The following is a 19,606-nucleotide window of genomic DNA, read 5'->3' as shown; positions in this document are numbered from 1 at the left end:
ACCACTGATGTGAAGATCCTACAAAATAACTCCAAACAATCTCGTTCAACAAACTAATACAGTTGCGTATACGCTTTATCATAAAAATAAATTATTTTCTTGTAGTAATTTAGAATACAAGTTGCATGATTTTGCGTGCACGTTGCGTTTTAGCTCTTAGATCGCTCCGTGTTATGGCGGCGCCGTGCTGGCTGTTTCGGAATGCGCGCTATGGTTTCGGACGTACTAAAATCATCACCCCGCAGATCAGGTAAAACATTCAAGGCCGTTTACCCGCAAATCCATTCATGCTCCCGAGTTGTACGATAGCATAACTCTTCAGGTTACGCCGTGTCTTTGCTGATGGCCTAATAGTTGATCTCGTGTGACTCACCTGATCGTTTCATTCATAAAGTTCGTTGCCATGAATATATATAAAAAAAATTGTACCGTCTTTTTCATGTTTCACTCCAGGGTCACAGCGTCAGTTTCGAAGGTCAGCACTGCACCACCAAAGGATTCTCCTAGCAGTATCGTCAAACCGTTAGCGAAAACAGGGCAGTATGTGTTTTCGAAGTTCAAGTTCTTTCTCGAAGGCTACGACAAAATCTTGCAGAAATTTCCCGTGGCGTACCGGCTACATCAAGTGTTTGTTGTTGGTAAGTTCCCTTCCCATATTCGCTGCCTCATTATCACTTCTTGACCGTTGATCGTTGTCCAGTAACGTAGTCACCTAATTTTTGCAGTATTTCCCCGTACGCCACTTAGATTGTTGGTGCTACTTAGGCAATATGTTGCAGCTTGCGGTCCGGTGTAGATCTTCACAGAACTTGGCATATCATGTCATGCACCAAGATATGCCGTGTCATATATCATCTTCTTCATCACTCGTGTGTCAGAAAACTTACATAATTACCATTCTCTGTGCTTCGTAAATGCGAGCTGTAAACTAAGAAACAACTCGGATTTTCAGAAATATGAAAAACTGGGCCCTGTGCATTGCAATCACTTTCGTAACTCCCACCCTTGTCGACTGTTTCACGGTGGAAAAGTGCATTATAATTTTGCCCCTTGGGACTATAACCTACCCTTTAATGGTCCAAGGATGAAAATACCGTTCCATTAAACTATAGCACTGCTGCCCCTTTTTGACGTTCCATACAGCAGTATCACTAAAACAAGCGACCAGAAATTGTATGACATGCATAGCTCACTGCCCAGAAGCCCCTTTGGAACAACGCGTTGACGTGCTATGCAGTGAAGGCGAGTCAGCGGCAAGCTTCATACTACTTTGTGGTTATTCAGATGGAAATGTTTTTTTTTTTCTCCTTTGAAACGAAATCAACTCCTTTGAAACTTTCTTAATGTCTTACTGATAAATCATGCTTTGCAACAATATATAAGTCGTATTTTTACTTGGACTGCTACATTGCGAAAATTAAGCCGCATTATGAGTTAAAATGCGTTTTTTTCCACCTTTGTCACAATATTTTGTCAATGTTAGTGCTTCATTCACTCCCGAAGTAGTTCAATATTATAGTATAGGAACTTATACAACAAAAAAATGTGCATAATATACTCGCAAGCAAATTTGTGCTTTTCGTAAAAAACTCTGAACTTGCAGCATACTGCAATTTTTCGCCAAGGCAGAAAATGAACCAAGGTAAAACTAAAATTATTGAACTATCATAATCATGAAAGTGTAGTGCCTTGATATTCAGGAAAAAGTTGTCTCGTGGTGACTGCTCAAACCAGTAATCTTACATAAATTACTTAGCGTGACACGATTTCACTTGGGTACCCAAAATTCAAAGCACCTTCTAGACAAGACAAAATTTTTTTGCGAAATAAAGTGCCTCGTGAACTTCTTCTGAAATTCACATAAATCTGCATAATTTCTTTCACCATAATTGGGGATGGTCGAAAATTGACGGGGTACACTTGATATGGAATGGCCCATAAACATATATATTTTGTCTTTTTTTTTTTTTTTCACTTCGCTCCTGCTTAGGTACGAAGGACCTGTACCAGGATGTACGAACCTACATGAAGATATCGCAAGACTTGAGAAGCGGGAAGTCCGTGAGAGAACTTACCAGGAGAGAACTTGAACTCTATTACTGGGTTTGTGCATTATCAATTACATGACTTGCTAATTACGTACAAGAATGATACGGTCAACTTGTAAAAACAAAGAGACCCGTGCGCTTAAATTTAGATGCATGTTAAAGAACCCAGGGGGCTCAAAATCGGCCACGGCATCTGTCATGATCATATCAGGGTTCTGGGATGCGAAATTTCTAGCTATTATGACATGAATATATCTTCTGTATTACGAGTCATGGAGGACATAATGATAGAAGGAAGACATTAAATATATTTTAAAATGAGAATCTGGACTTTTAGTTATCACCAAAAGTTGGGATTATCTAAATCCAACTACACATTTTCTTGCTTTACTTTTTGTTTCATTTTGCTTCCATCATAATGAGTCCACTATGGCATGAAATCGAGCCCTTCCCGTCATTCTTTGCAGCGCCACACCATAGCTGCTAAGCTGTGCAGGAATGTTGATTGCTTAAAAACCTAATGAAATCTTTAGACATTTCAGTTCCTTCACTGCACCATGATGTCTCATACTAGATGTAGGTTTGTAGAGAGCTTTTTTTTTCTTTTTTTGCACTGTGAACAGTTAGCCACATAAGCTATCCAGGTATCTGTTGGTCTGCCTTGTGAAAGGAGGGATTTCAGAGTGTAGTTCCTGCATTGAGATGCATCACTCCAATTTTACGTCTCAATAGTTTACAAATATTTGTGCAATCAAAGGGTTGTGCACGTACAAGAGTATGTGTCTTGCCTTGTACCCAGCCTTGCCATCAATATGTGGAAGGCATGATGCTGAAGTTTGTATTATATCCTGTGCAGAACTAAGTTTTTTGTCTGTATTTGCAGGTACCGCGGGACATACTCAAGATGGCACCCATATTGGCGATCATATCGCTGCCCGGAACAAACTTCGTCATGTTCCCTCTTATGTAAGTAGACCAGATAACATGAAATGTGCTGTCGTCTTAGCTTTGGAATTGTATATTTAGTTAGACTATTGATATCTACAGTGTATATGCCTTACCGCATCACGTCTGTTTCTATGCAAAACTTTCGTCATGCGTTGCTGTAAGTTCCACAGAGAGAGAATAAAAAAGAAACGTGGGGAGGTTATCGAGGGCCACGGAGGAAGAAATATTTAGGAGCTGAAGCTCCTATTAAAACGGGCGTCCGCAGGCGTCCAGATAATTTCACATAAAATATAAAAATAACATGCTTCGAGGGAGGCATTTCAGTAGGAAGCACCTTGCAGCACAAGCCGTAACCACACACACACACACAAAAACACCAACGCTATCGGTCGAGGGAAGCAAACGCGCTCCGCGTCCCCACTCTGTGACTGTGGAAAGCAAGTGACCAATTCGCTCAGAAACTGAAATGGCAGCAATTTTCCTCTCTCCCACAAGACCTCTCCGGCATGAATTGAATCTCCGGCAATGTGAATTATCTGGTCGTCTCGAGGAGCGGAGTTGCACTTCCCAAATCTTTCTTCCCTCGTGACCAGGGCTGAGCCCGATGGGCACCCTGCACTGGGGAAGAGGGAAGGAAAGTTATTGCAGAGGAGATAAAAGTCACTGATTGAGCGAACTAGGGATTGCACATAAGTATATTTTGGTGCTGAAAAAGAAAGGTTGTTAACCGATCATACTGCCAGTTGTTGCAGCTGTATTCCGGTTTGATGGGTGGGGGCTCATAATCCAATGATGCTGCTAAAACTAACATTAGGAATGCACTGAACAACTTTTCATTGTTAGATTTTCTCTGGAGCACCTGGCCACAGCACTCTTTACAGTCAGTTACATAGCCTGTGGATGCAAAATTTTGAAAATAATCGTATCTCGAGTAAGCTTGAAGTTGAAGCAAGGAAAAGGTTTTATGTTCCATTGTTTCCAAAAAGTACAATAGACCCATTAAACACAACCTGAAAAAACCAGGGAAATTTGTTCTATTTAACAGGAGTTCCACTTATTGAGAGAGAGACAGGAAGCGAATTTCATGTATAAAACCAACCATATGAAATGCACTTGTTCCATTGAAGTGGCAGTTCCATTTAACTGATTTCAGTTTTCTACATTCTAGTGTTCAAGTTGTCAACTGAAGTTATAATCCATCATTCGTAGATAATTTTCCCACTTTAAGAAATATCTATTTTAATCCTCTACTTAAATCTTGTGTTTTGGCAGGCACTTTTGTTGATGAAACACTGCACGTTCAGGCCTGTGTGCCGCTCTTGTGACAGTTGTTCACTGCTGCCTGCAGCTACCTTTTTCCAAGACGCCTGCTTACCTGGCAGTTCTGGAGCCTAGAGCAACGCATTGACTTCTCTGTTGAGCTGCATAAAAAAAAGGTGAGAGTCCCACTTTCCTTTTCAATCACTGGCACCGCCATAGGAAGGGGGGCACATAGTAGTTTCTCTCTCTAAAATTTTTCAGCTTTGCATGCGTACAAACGTACATACACGCAAACCTTCAAAAAGTACGGTTGAACACCCTTAAAGTTATTTCCGCTATTGTCTTAACGAATCAGTGTTATTTCATGTGTTTTTTAATTGTCACCATGAAGCAGTGGAGATTTACATAGTATACTGCATTTTCACATGGGTGACCCGCTGCTTTACATAACCGGCTCTGCCAACTATACTGTGCCTTGATAAAAAAAATTGTGAAGATGATTTCACTATTACAGGGACATTAGCTTAAGTTGATAGCACTCATATTTTAATTAGCTAACCTACAATTAATTATGATAAACTATAATCTATATGACCTAATTCATTAATCAGCATGAATGAATCGTACGAAAGGATGCCATATAAAATTATACCAATTTTCTAGCACTACGAATAGTATGGTATGCTAACAAATTGTTTATTACTAATACAGTTCTTTCTCTATTTTCCTACTTTTAACACGTGCACTTTTAACACGTTCACAGGCACTCTGAGCTTGCACGAAAAAGATGTTGCGATGAGCATCTGCTATCCAACTTATTCGTGTACATTACATACTGTTTCACTGCCACATAATGTCTGTGTTCATATGTATTACTCGCTGTGCATTTGACTAACTGCGTCTTTGAAATTCAGGTGCACAACTATCGCAGTGTCTTTCGACACCTTCAAGCCAATGTTCCCAAAGGGGAAGAAGGGAAAAAGCTTCTCAGCGTGTTTCACAAGGTAATCTCCACCTCTTTTCATTAGTGGTACAGGATCATGTATGTATTAATGAGTTACTGCATCAGTTATTAGCATATTCAATTAATTAGTCAGCTTGTTACCACTTTTATTAGCTACTACTGTCTGCCAGGCCATGCAGCCTATTGGTAGAAAACGTCAGGAACCTAGGTACGACAGTTTAATAATTTAGTTTCACCAGAATGTCGAAGCAATTATGTCATGCAATAGTAATATACTGGAATACTATATGAAGCAAGGCTAGCAACTTTGGGGACGACTTGCTTCGACCTTGTACTCCCGAACTGTGGTACTTGGTGACAAGCCCTTCAGTGTTGATCTGCTCAGGTGCAGTTACACATTGTTCCTGCTTGCAAATGTGCATGTGAGCATGCTATCTCTTCAGCACAACTCGTGTTGCACTCTTTAGCCATCATTTCGATGACATGCGAAGCACGTAGAACAGAGCGTGTAATCAACACACTGATACGCTGTAGTAACGCGGACGCGAGGTTATTGGTGAGAACTTTGCGCCATGCCACGGGCAATGCGAAAACGATTTTGTGGGGCGCAGATACAACTCAGAAATGATGGGATGGCCTTGGCTGAACTTGAAAATGAGATTTACGGCACATGGGGGGTGTTTCTTGGGTTTGTACCTGGAGTAGTAAAGCTTTCGCTAAAAAAAAGTTTTCTCTCGTGCCTCGCTGGAATGAAGAGGCTGTCTATCTTAGGCAAAACTAAATCGCTTGCTCAGCTGTATTAAAGTTTGTCTTTATTATTGCATAGATAAAAATGCCTTTTGTATGTTACACAATGACCTTTACTTTATGTAATTTTATGTGTTGTCTTTCTCAGTATGGTGAGCTCTAGATTCTAAGCATTCGGACATTGCATTTGTGCAATTCGTGAAAAGCAAGGTTGTGCGCATCAAAATAATTCCCATTATACCTACTTAATCACTTTTCAAGTGATCTTCTAAAACTACTTTGTACATTTACACAGCTAGGAAGTGGCACGCATCCAACGGTAGCTGAAATCCTTGACGTCAAGCAGTACTTTTCGTCCAAGCCTCTTCGCTTGTCAAGTCTAAGCAGAAACCACTTGGTAAGGCAGCAGGCAATATGTACAATTACAAGGAGCAGGCATTGAATAGACTGCTATTGCAGGTGGCGCTGTGCAGGATTCATGGAAAGAGTACATTCTTTCTTGGACGGAAGCGCCGTCTATGGAAGCATGGAGGATTCGTACGTGAGATGGATCTGGCTATGGCACGTGAAGGGCTTGGTCAAATGGACTTGTCTGAGCTGCGATGGGTATGTAGAGTACAAAGTATGTGGGCGCTTCTGAATTTTCAGTCAAGTGTATAATAATTGTACTAAATTGTCTGCAAAGCACGCAAACTATGCCTTTTTTTGTAAGTTTTACTAATGTTTTACTTACTAGGTTTCACTAGAAATTAGTTTATAGAAAAGTTTAACTCGATCTTCTCCCATACTCTTGGTAGCCTTGTCATCATGAGAGGAGACTAGAGGGAGGCCAGTTTTGACCGAGCCTTTAAAGGTTTGTGGAGAAGTTTATATGAGCAACAGTAAAACTGCTGAAAAAAATTGAAGATATGCACTAGGAGGGAGCGATCTCTCGAATGTTTTTTTAATAGTGTTTGCTATTTGATTAAATTCACACGTAATTTTGACTGTCCGAGCTATTCGAACTTTCCGAAGACAAATACAGTCAACGACCCATTGGCCACGGCCCCTTCAGATTTTCAATATGCTTCACCCCATCATGTTTTGGCATTGCAGAGAAGCTTCTTTTCAAACGCTGCTTTAGCTACAAATGTATTAATTCAAGAAAACGCTGGTCCCAGAAACATGGAGATGATAAATGCAGCATGGGAGAGGGGGGGGGTCAATAATGCTATTTTGGACCTGAAATTTGGGCAGAAAGGCAGAAAAAATCAGACCCTGAAGATTTTCAGCATGAAAATTTCAGACATCTATAAGGCAGATTAGCAACTGCGGACTTGAAGGGAGCACGCCCTTGTCCGCCACATCAGTTGTGTTTGGACAGAAGCTGAAAGAGTAGGAGAAGCTGAGTTAATAGCATTTTTGTCTTTCACGACTAAAGTATTGTCGTCACCAGGTTAATTGCACACAATCATGTAACTAAATGCAATTCAGCCTCTGCATTGCCTCATTCTTGATAAAACAGCTAGTAACCACCACCCCTCTAGTGCTTCACCGACCTGGCTTAAAGCAAAGCTTTCATCTCATCTCTTAAGAATATGCGTGGAAATCCTCTCCAGCGTTATTTTCTGTAACTTTTCTTCGAAGTTTAGGATAAACATTCGAAAAATATTCATTTCGATTCACACTCGGACTTCAGTTGTACCCAAAATTTTGCTATTTGCACAGCTCTACTACACGGCTCATGCACTTGAGCTGCTCCAAGTTTGTGGCTACTTCTGTGCTGCAACTTTAAATGAGTAGTCATCAGTAAAGTGTGTTAGCATTTCCTAGAGTGTTTGTGCTCAAGACAAGCTGAAAGTAATGCACGCTATAACTCACTTCCAGTGTTGTGTCCATGGGGTTTCGATATATTTTTGATTGTTTGTTAGATGCCGCTTTTATCATAATTCATTCAGCTGTATACTGTATAGGATGAGTGCTCTGATTGCCACCATTTGCGTCTTCGTTTAGGCGTGCTTCCTCCGAGGCTTTAACCCAATGGGCTTGAGCAAACGAGATATGGTGCACTATCTGCAAGACTGGATAAACATCTCTTCAAGCATAGACGGTATGTACTTGCATGTTTGTTGACACAAGTTTGTGAATCATGAAAGGGACCCTGGAATAGTTTTCTGAGTTATAACAGAATAGTCTCACTATCAGCATATGGTTGCAGGAACGATGTGTGCATTTAAGGACTCGTTTTTTTTTTTGTTGTTAGACACAATATTAATGAGATACATATAACAGACAATCATGCCAAGGAAAGTATAGGGGATGTTATTATAGACTTCATTGCAATGTAAATCTCAAGAACGAAAAGTGGACGAAAAGATACCTTGCCGTGGGCAGGGGCTGAACCTGCAACCTTTGAATAACGCTGCTGATGCTCTACAAGTCACATACCAGAAAAATTTTTAGAGTATGTCAAGTACGAGCAGAGTTACACGGATTTGTTGCATGCTTCAAACGCTTTCTGTGGCCTTTCGTGCCAGCGAGTGCACTGAAACTGTGCAGGAAGGAGGATGAAAAGGGGACAAAAATATGTGTCTCTTCATCAGGTCTCATTGTGATCTTGAGCACATTCTTGTCTTTTACATTCAGTGTGATGACAAGTGCGTGTGTGGGCACGCGGTGGTCTCCTGCACCGGCCACGACGACTACTGAGCTCGCACTGCTCAAATCTGCCAACTGCCATTTTTGGAAACATAATTGCCAATTCCTGGCTTTATGCTGCGCTATATTATTCGGCTCACGTTTTCTTAGTAGCCTCGACTACCGATAAGGAGTGATTTCGGACCATGCTAAAAAATGTTGCAGGGGCCTGCATCAACAAGTCTTGTCTGCAAAGCAGTGAGCTAGGTGTAAAATCTTTGTGCTTTTATCTTCTTTTTTTTTTTTGTCCTTGGCCTTCTGCATTGTCTTGCACCTCAGAACCTAATATGCAGCACAGATTGGCCCAATGCCACGTGCTGCTTTGGTCATTCATGCTGATATTTGTATATCTAAATACTGATACTCTTTGTGTGCCCTTCTAAGCAGAGAAAAAACATTATGCTTAGTTTTTTTTTTTTTTCTTCTTATTTAGGTATTGAAACTAATACAGTGTCGGGTTTTAGAAAAACTACACTCACTGCAAATGTGACTGCGGCTATAGATATGTACTTATCACAGAGATTGTTGTGTTGGTATGTTCATTAGCACTTCTATTAGAGTGCTGCAACTTCCTTTACTCTAAACTTTCCAGAGAATTACTTCTCATGTCCAGTTCATTCTGAAAGCTGAACAGTAGCTAAGAACTACGTCTGTACAAAATGCTTTGTTTTTTTTTTTCTCCCCCTTATACTCATATGTCCTGTACATCTTTTTGCAGGTGACTCTGTCTCCTTGCTGCTGCATTGCCCCATATTGTTGGCTTACAATGCGCCGAGCAATTGGATCTTGATCCATTAATGGTGCGTTTTCTGTTGAAAGACCCTGCTGTAGCTTAGCCTAGTCAAAACGAAAGCAGATCGAAATATTGTTTTGTTTTTTTTTCGTCAAGAGATTATTTATGTACCAATAAATTAACATGTGCAAGTTACCTTTTTCTCACTCTACATGGTAGTGAGTGCACCTTTATTGTGTGTGTGTGTGTGTGTTTTTTGCTTTCGATAAGCGTGGCTGCATTTTGTAATGGCACAGAGAAGCAGAATGTTTGCATGTTTCTGCATCGAACTGTAAGGTACTTGTTTTGCGAGTTTACTAGAGCTACGGAGAGAAGGAGGCATCAATGACAACTAGAGAAATTACACCATCGTGGACAGCAAAACGCCTCGCACGTCTAATGAACCTTGCGTGTTGCCACAGAACGGTAATGCTACGCCACCGAGTCTAATGAACCTTGCGTGTTGCCACAGAACGGTATACTCCGCCACCGAGTCATGGCATGACCCAGGTAGAGGTGCGCGCCGAGGCGGTTTCGACCGGCGGCGGCGTGGGGGTCGTTCCGAATGGTCGTTGGCACAAACCGGGTAAAATCATCGGCGTAAGCGCACGGCCACTTTTCGCCGTCGGCGTGGAAACCGAAAGCAGTTCAATTTGTTTGTTTGTTTGTTTGTTTGTTTGTATCCTCTAACCCATGGCTCGTACCCACTCTGGGGGATTGGCCAAGAAAACATGTAGTCTCATACGGACGATAACTGCATTATTGCTTACAACGAAAAAAAAAAAAAAAAACGTGAGGGGGGGAGTTGAATAGTGAAGACAGTATGTTAAAAAAAAAGAAAGAAACCAAAGATTCAGATAGTGAGAAAAAAGAATCAACAACAAAGTAGACACTAATAGCTACAACTTGATTTTGGGAGCCGACCAGACAGCTGGTTTTGCCAAACCCGATTAATTTGGTATGTCACGGATTTATCCAGAATTGAAAATTACTTTTCGACCCGGTTTTTTTTAGTATCTGTTAACGTGGGCTTTATGTTGAAAAACGTTTAGAGTCTTGAATAAAATTACACACTGCATCGAATGCATCTCTGTGGCAATTTCCCAAAACAGAGGCACCAAAACTTAGAACATTTTCTGTGGTTAAATTTAAACCTAGCTTCGCAAATGGAATATCTAAAAGTCATTTCCTAATTAATGCATGGTTACGACATGAGCCAAAATAATGTTCAATAGTTTCCGATTCTTCGCAGAACGGACAAATGGGGGAAAGTGTCAGACCAGCTCTGTGTAAATAAAAATTTAATGGGGGGACACGGCACCGGAATCTGGGGATTATAATTTCAAGTTTTTTTGACGGACTCCACTGGGCTTTCCATGGAAATTTGAGGTGCTGATAATCTGTCCATTGTGTGATATTTTCTAAACTATCTGTAAAAATAGCGAATTTCCTATATCTAACCCCCTGATAAGTATTCTAACTCGGGAAGTACTGAAATTACTGGTCCATCGAGTGATGCTCGTGCCAAAGCATCTGCCAATTCATTTAATTGTAATCCGCAGTGACCTGGGACCCACACTAATTTGAGGAGTTTTAAATGCGGCGGTGCTAATGTGTGGAACGCTGCTAGGGCACGAGATTGTTCAGAGGTTGTCGGAGCTGCACACACCGAAAGTGAGTCTGTTAGGATGATTGCACTGGTCTCGGTCGTAGGAATTTTACGAAGAGCTAAAATAATAGCTACTAGCTCGGCTTCAAATATAGTAATGAAATCTGGAAGCCTTACTGAAAAAGACCAGCCGAGGAAATCAGACGCAGGTCCTACGCCTGCCTTTTCATTGTTGACAGAAGCTTCTGTAGCTATTACATTTTTTGTTTCTGCATGTACCAAGTAATCGTTTAATGTAGTGGTCAAAAATCTAAGAGATTGCAACTTGGCTTGTGGGGGGAAGATTTCATCGTACTCTATCCTAATGTTGATGGTTGAGGAATCAGTTTCAATTACTGTGCTAATGTCTACATTTATGCAATCCAGTTTCTTTTTAACGAAAATTATCTGAGGGGTATGAAATCGAGGCCAATGTGCAAGAAAACAACAGTCAGGGTCGCTGATAAATGCGTACTCTGATCTTCGCGCCGGTAAACTGTAGAACTTTAAGAAGGTTTGAACCGTTAGAATGCGGAATCGACAGAGGAGTGTTGGCAATCGCGCTTCTTGATACAATACATTATTCGCCACGAACCTGGGAAGTCCCAGGCATATTCGTAGGGCTTCTCGCTCTAACATTACTAGCGGTTTAATTTTATAACCAGCGGCCCCCGAGAATAATACACACCCAAATTCCAATATTGGTCGCACATACATTTTATATATCATTAACATCGTGTGTCTGCGCAGCCCGTATTTTCTGTTGCTTAACCTGCGTAATAAACCTAACGCCCGTTGTGCCTTTGCTGTTATATATTCAATGTGTGGGCTCCAATTTAGCTTTTCATTATAAATCATTCCTAAGTACTTGACTGAATCTACTTGTGGAATAGGTTCCCGATTATACAATACAGAAATTGAAACTGTATCTGCTATAGGAAACACCAAGAGCGCACTTTTACTGATGTTCAATGACAATGAAATGGATTGCAACCAAATTTCTAGTGTATTAATATATCTTTGCAGTTTTTGATGTAGTGAGTAAATGTCGCTCTCTGCAGCAAAGAACGCGATATCATCTGCATAAATGTAGACACTGACATCCTGAACAATTGGAATAGAGCTCATCAGTATATTGAATAATGCTGGAGATAGGACGGACCCTTGGAGAACACCACGTTTCTGTTTGAATTTATGCGAACAACAGCCATCCTTCACGCAATACAATTCCCTTGATTTTACGAATTCTGCTATCCACTCAGTAATATACTGAGGAAACTTTAGACTCTGCAAGGTGGTCAGTAGAATAGAGTGCTCGACACTGTCGTACGCTTTAGCTATGTCTATAGTTACTAATGCGGCGTACTGTTTCCTTTTACGAGCAAGTTGTACTCGACTCTCTAAATCCGCATGGGCGCACCAAATTGAGCATTCGCAACGAAAACCAATTTGATTTGGCTTTAATATGACCTTATTCGTCATCCAGGAGTTTATTCGCCCTTTAGAACCCTCTCTATGAGTTTCACCATGTTCGAAGTTAGCGAGATGGGTCTGATATTTTCTATGGTAAAACCTAATCCTTGCTTTTTTATTAATGGAATTACCTTAGCTATTTTCCAGTCATACGGTATCCAGGCATTCTTTAAAGAGTAGTTTATAAGATTGAGGACGTCGCCGGGGGATAGCTTGAATAAAATTTTAATCATAGGAACTGTGATTCCATCTGGACCAGGAGCTGACGATGGTAGATCTCGAATGACTTTTGATGCTTCAGACAGCGTTACATTTTCGAAGTCAGTGCTTATGTTAGACTTTTGCCAGTTGAAAGCCATAATCGACGAAAATCTAATTGCTAGACCTCTGCCAATTGACTCTAAAGAGTTCTTCGTTTCTTCCATTGATAGTTTTTCATAATCAGTATTTATAGTAGACAGCAGGATTTTGCGAGATCGCATATATTGAAATAAAGCTTTCTTATTTTTAGATTTCGAGAGAAAATCGAAATGTCTTTTATCATATTCTTCTTTAGCTTGGGCCACCGTGTGTTTAAATACAGCGGCAAGAATTATATAATCTGACCAGTGTTTAGGGGACTGATTATGTATTAGCTTCTTCCAAGCTGCCCATCTTCGTCTGTGATCTCGTGAACAGTCGGAATTCCACCAGGGGCTATAGGGTACTCTGTTCGCCTATTTAACAGCAAATTCAGCGTTTTTGTATGCCATTTTGATTACTGCGCTTATTTTCATAGCTTTAGTGTCATCTCCATCCCGAGAAAGAGCGTCTAAAGCAGTTTTTAGGTCGTGTTGAGAGAAAGAGAGAGATAAAGATGCAAGGAAAGGCAGGGAGGTTAACCAGACGCACATCCGGTTTGCTACCCTGCACTGGGGAGGGGATAAAGGAGAGAAAAAAGGTTGCAGAAAGATGAGAAGGTACACACAATCACGAGCACACTCGGGGAGCACGCACAGTTTAGAGGCGGTCGCTCAGGTTTGTTGACTTAAGGTAAAGTAGCAGTGCTTTAGTTGCTTTCTGCGCAACTGAGGCAGATGCCCAAGGTCCTAGTATCTTCTGCACACAAAATGGTCCGGGGTCAAGTCGATTCAAAACCATCCGTAGCTGGCATCGCTGTGTGTCGTAGCAAGCGCAGCTGCACAGGACGTGTTCGATGGTCTCTTCATCTCCGCAGTAGTCACATGTAGGAGTGTCTGCCATACCAATGCGAAAGGAGTACGCCTTTGTGAATGCAACACCCAACCAAAGGCGGCATAACAGTGTCGCATCGGAGCGGGAAAGGTGTGATGGTAGCTTTAGCTTGAGCGAAGGATCCAGTTCATAAAATTGACACCTTTGGAAGCTGGTAGACGACCAGAATGTGCGTGTGAGATCTCGAGCCAGCAGGTAAAGTTGTCTTGCTGCATCATTCCTTGATAGAGGAATCGGGACTACACGGGTTTCTTCATGGGCTGAGCAGGCTGCATCATCGGCTAATTGATTTCCGGTAATACCGATATGTCCAGGCAGCCATTGATATATAATATCATGCCCTCGTGCTAGAGCTTCATGATGGCAATGTCTTATTTCTTGTACCAGTTGGTCATGGCTCCTCCCACGCATGGCAGACTGCAAACTCTGAAGCGCTGCCTTCGAATCACAGAATATGACCCATTTTCCTGGACGTTCTTGAACGAGATATTGTAAAGCAGCCCTTATAGCAGCAAGCTCTGATGCCGTAGATGTAGTCATATGCGACAACTTAAACTTGATTGTCATTTCTGCAGCCGGAATTACAGCGGCACCTGATGAGCTGCTGGACGAGACGGACCCATCAGTGTATATCTGCGTTCGGTCTAAGTACAACTCATGTAATAATAGCAGTGTTGCTTGCTTCAACGCTACTCTGGAGTGACTGCTTTTCTTTTTGATTCCCGGAATTTCTAGACGTACTTGCGGCTGGCCGAGGCACCACAAAGGACATGCCGTTCTCGCAGCTGGCGTATATCCTGATGGAATGCTGTTTAGGTGCTTGGCTATGACGTCTGAAAACGTAGCACGTGGTCTTCCGGAAGGTAGAAGGGCCAAGTGGTGGTCGGGGACACGGCTAGCATGTCGAATGTGCGCTCTGAGGCAATCCACAACTATATATGTCCTGACCGGATGGTCTTTGGCAAGCATGATTGTGGCATAAGTAGAAGCGCATCGGGCAGTCCTAGGCAGACACGCAGTGCCTGACCCTGCAAACTCTCCAATGAATGAGTATTCGATTTGCAAGTGTTAGTCAGTACCGGCAAGCTGTAGCGCAATAGACCCAGAAATAGGGCCCTGTACAGCTGTAGCATGGAGGCCACAGAAGTTCCCCATGCTTTACCGCACAAGAATTTCATGATATGCACAATAGATAGCAGTCTCTTCTTCAAGTACGCACAATGTGGGCTCCACGAAAGACTTCTGTCGATTATTATGCCCAGGAAACAATGCGTCCGTGCATATTTGACACTCTGCCCATTGATGTAAACAGGGTATGGCGTCATTGGTTTGCGTGTAAACGCCATCAACGCGCACTTCACAGTTGATATATTTAGGCCTTGTTTCTGAAGGTAGGCTGTTGTGAGGGTTGCTGCCCGCTGTATTCGTGCACGCACCTGAGGGCGAGTAACTGCAGCACTCCAGAGGCAAATATCATCGGCGTATATAGATAGGCACACCGACTTTGGCAGAACCTTCACCAGACCAATGAGGGCTACATTGAACAATGTGGGGCTTAAAACACCTCCCTGAGGTACTCCGCAGTAGGTGTAATGTTGGGCAGTTGTACCCTCATATGTTTGTACAAAGAAACCCCTGCCAGTTATATAATCTTTTATCCATTGAAACATTCGTCCGCCAATGCCCATTGCTGCGAGAGAAGTGAGGATGGCATCGTGAGCTACATTATCATATGCACCCTTCACGTCAAGAAAGAATGCCACTGATATGCGCTTGCGACTTTTTTCTTGTTGAACAAATGTCGATAAGTCAAGGACACAGTCAATGGAGGAGCGGCCCCGACGAAAGCCTGCCATGCAAGAAGGGTATTTGGTGTGTCGTTCCAAGTACCACTCGAGACGAAATAGAACCATTCTTTCCATCACTTTTCCGAGGCAGCTTGCGAGGGCAATAGGGCGATACGCTGTCAAGTCCAATGGTGATTTTCCCCGATTTCAAAAGTGGTATTAATCGACTTATTTTCCATTCTCGAGGAACACTGCCGCTGAGCCAGGAGTTGTTGAAGCATGTTAAAAGTTCTTTTCTAGCTTTTTGTCCAAGGTGTCCCAACGCACTATAAGTAACACCATCAGGACCTGGCGATGACATGCGCTTAGAAGCGACTAACGCACCTTCCAGTTCTTCCATGGTGAATGGAGTGTCCATTTCTGGTAATCGCGTCTCAGGAACGATCACGGCGTCGATGCTCTCGTTCATAATATTCCCGGCAACTCTCGTGCAAAATTCTTCAGCCACCTCGAGTTCAGTTTTTCCATGATGGAGTGCCAAAGCTTTAAAAGGGTGCCGTTGTTGTGGAGAGGAGCGAAGACCACGAACTGTTCTCCAGATATATGACAGCGGTTTATGAGGGTCTAGAGATTCGCAGAATGCTTTCCAGCGTTCGTTCTCCAGTTTGTAAATGCGTCGTTGAATCTTTTTCTGGAGCCGCCTTGCTTCCCTCAGATCGTAAATTGACCTTGTGCGTCTGTATCGTCGTTCAGCACGCCTTCGTATAGCTCGTAATTTTTCCAGTTCGATGTCAAACTGTGTTACTTTAGAGGAAAATGGTAATTTACATTTGGACGCTTGCATAGCTTCCACTATGGTATTTTCCAGGCTGCAGGCGAGGCCTTCTTGGCAAGCGTTCTCAACACGCGATGCAAAAATCGACCAGTCAGTGCCAATTGCAACACCGGAAGAGAAATTTTTTATGATACCATCGATCGTCACGTAGGTGGGTATGTGATCACTCCCATGAGTCTCAATATCGCAAAACCACTTAACTTTGTGAGAGAAGCACCGTGACACCAATGTCAGGTCAAGGCAACTGCCATACGTGAGACCCCGCAGATATGTGGGGGTACCATCGTTCATGATGGAAAGGTCGTAATCGGAAGCGAATGTAACAATGTTCCGGCCCCTGGCATTCATCCTAGTGCTCCCCCAAAGCATGTGATGGGCGTTGAAGTCACCGGTGATGATCCAAGGCCCATCGGTTCTCATTAGGATGTCTTTTAATCTGTCGCAGTCAAATCGCGATGACGGAGATATATATCCACCAATAAGCGTGAACGAAACTGCATTCTTCTTCACACGAAGACACACGTACTGATTGTCGTCATTTGAACTTATTGGGTGCGAAAAATAAGTCAAGTCTGTGCGAATGTAAACAATTACTTTGCTTCGTTCTTCGCAAGCGGCTGAACAAAAAGCTTCATAACCGGACAATCTATAAGGCGTTGATACGTTTGGTTCACATATGACAAGTATAGGGAATTGATTGGCCTGAACAAATTGGCGAAAGTCCGAGATACGGGACTTCATGTCTCTGGCGTTCCACTGGAAAATCGACGCACTTTTAACTTCAGTGCGGAAGATGAGATTTTGTTGAGCCATTGTGCTTATACGAAGTTAGCAAGAACTGGATTCAGTGCATCCAGTATTTGCAGTGCACTCTTAGCAGACGGAGATTGTATGCTGCTCAGCAGCGTGCGAATCGTGGCAATTAATGATTGCACGATTGCAGCCACTTGCCTGTCTTGGTTGGAAAGATCTCAAACCGGCACGATTGCAGTCACTTGCCTGTCTTGGTTGGAAAGATCTCGAACCAGGAGCGCGGACTGGCCGTCATGAAGCTCCTTCGGTTCGCTTGATGCTGCTTCCCTTTGAAGTGCAGGCCACTCTGTCGCAGTTAGGGTATGCTCACTGGCTTTGTCCTTTACAGCCTTTTCCACGGCATGTGGTCTGGGAGGCAAAGGAGGTGGTACTGATGAGGGATCACGCAAACGTGTCGAGGAGGTAGCGGGCGTCCTCGAAGACCGACGCCGACGTGAACGACGCCTTCTGACTTTAGCTGCGGCTTCTCGATGAGATGAGTGATCGCGCACCATCTCCTTCAAGATGGCAATTTCCTTCTGAATCCGCGGGCAGTCCTTCGATGTGGCTTCATGGGATCCATTGCAATTAGAGCATTTCTTGACAGTTGCGACGCACTTATCCGCTTCATGGTGTTCGGCGCAGCGGTGGCATACCACCGAATTCTCGCAGACGCTGCTCACATGTCCAAGTTTCATGCATTTACGGCACTGGAGAGGCTTCGGAATGAAAGGCCGCACAGCATGTCTGAAGTACCCCACCTTCACATGAGAGGGGAGAGATGTGCTCTTAAACGCAATCTTCACACAGCGAGACTTGCCTAGCCGGGTGACATCAACAATTGGAGTATCAGTTGTTGACTTGACAAGAAGTTGTAAGTCCTTATCGGAAATAGCGACATCAATGTCGTAGATCACGCCGGTTACTACATCACATCCCAAGGGAACATGAGAGCGCACCTGGTTGCCGTCCAAGTCAGTTACACTGCGCAGAACACCCAACGCACTTGCGTGCAAAACGTCCACAGCCAGTATATTCTTTATGGCGTTCACTCTTATGTCCGTGATCTCATTTGGCACGAGCGTTTCCAGAGACCTCGACACAGACTGTCTGTTAAGGCGTTTCATGCTGACGGTAGGAAGTGCAGGCAGAAACAGGATGGTATAAGTGTTCGATTTTGGCGCTTCACTTACAGTTTGAATAGTTGAGGATGAGGATGTCCTCATGTTCCTTCTCTTCGCCTTGCGGCTCAGCACAGGTTGGAAACCGTCATCTGAGAAGTCCTCACTGCTGAGATAGTAAGCATGAGTATCTTCACTGTCGCTGTCGCTCGCTTGTCCCATCCGCTTCCTGGAGGCAGTCGCCGCTGACGCCGGCAGGCGCCCGGGGTGGTCTACTTCCATCCCCTCCAAGGTAGCAGCGGAAACTGATCAACAGACTTAAATTACAACTGAAATACGCCAGAGTTAGCAGAAGTAGCTCCTATTCAAAACACACTTCTTCGTCTTCGTGTTGAAATTTTGCATAATTTATATAGGTCCGGGCATGGAAGCATGATGGTTTGACGGGGCAAGCGATCTCGAACATTATTGGAAAGTGGTCACTGTTGGAGGCGCAATCAAGGGCTGTCCACGATGTACTAGCAATGGCCGAGCTTACAAAGCTTAAATCTAAGGCGGAGCGTGAATAACCTCGAATAAATGTGGGAGTTCTAGTGTTAAGGCACAATAAGTTGTTGTCTACCGACCAGTTCCACAATCGTTGTCCACACTGATCTGTTCTAAAACCCCAGCAGGTATGGTGAGAGTTGAAGTCGCCAACTATAATTTTTTCTTTACAGCCTGAATTAGCAGCCATATCTAACAATCTCGTGTCTTGAACGCCTACAGGAAAGTAGAAGTTTATTAGCAAGAAAGGCAAATATCCTGGCAAGGTAATATCTAACGCGAAAATTTCGCACTCAGAAGACATACATTTGTATGAGTTTTTGACTTTTAAACTAATTTTATTGTTTATAAAGAAAGCTAAACCTCCACCTTTGGATGGACGGTCTAGCCGAAAGGTTTGAAAGTTGGGTAAATGAAATAAATGATGTGTGGATAGCCAAGTTTCTTGTAATGCAATAATAGCCGGATCGAATTTGGAAGACAGGTATAACAGATCTGTTATGGCTGAGTGAAGAGATCGGCAATTCCAATGTATAATTTTAAGAGACCCTATGATTTCGTTAAAATGGTTTCGGCAATTACCTTATCTAAAATACTTTCTTTTAGAAAATCGGTTTTTGAAAGGTTGTCTTTCTGGTATTTCTTGCTTTTTACATGTTTCGGTGAGCCAGGTTTTTTCGATACAGGGATACAGGGGATCTAGAACGCTTTAGGCCTTTGGTATCTATGTCCATATTTTGTGTGTCCTGAGAAGCT

General features: G+C 42.9%; 2 protein-coding genes across 2 annotated transcripts in view; one reads left to right on the top strand and one right to left on the bottom strand.

Moving 5' to 3' along the window:
- Positions 1 to 19,606, bottom strand: part of Ak3 (Adenylate kinase 3) — a 104,852-nt gene that overhangs the window by 23,168 nt on the left and 62,078 nt on the right. The window lies entirely within an intron of this gene.
- Positions 117 to 9,587, top strand: LOC119169559 (LETM1 domain-containing protein 1). The gene is made up of 10 exons (XM_037420598.2): positions 117 to 250; positions 454 to 638; positions 1,991 to 2,103; positions 2,932 to 3,014; positions 4,345 to 4,432; positions 5,171 to 5,260; positions 6,263 to 6,364; positions 6,427 to 6,573; positions 7,960 to 8,056; positions 9,362 to 9,587. Exons 1-10 carry the CDS (start codon positions 126 to 128, stop codon positions 9,439 to 9,441), a joined length of 1,110 nt encoding a protein of 369 aa, XP_037276495.2. The 5' UTR covers positions 117 to 125; the 3' UTR covers positions 9,442 to 9,587.

Source organism: Rhipicephalus microplus, chromosome 2, assembly GCF_043290135.1.
Source record: "Rhipicephalus microplus isolate Deutch F79 chromosome 2, USDA_Rmic, whole genome shotgun sequence".
Taxonomy (NCBI): domain Eukaryota; kingdom Metazoa; phylum Arthropoda; class Arachnida; order Ixodida; family Ixodidae; genus Rhipicephalus; species Rhipicephalus microplus.
The sequence above is the reverse complement of the archived record's forward strand: the minus strand, read 5'-3'. Positions and strand labels throughout refer to the sequence as shown.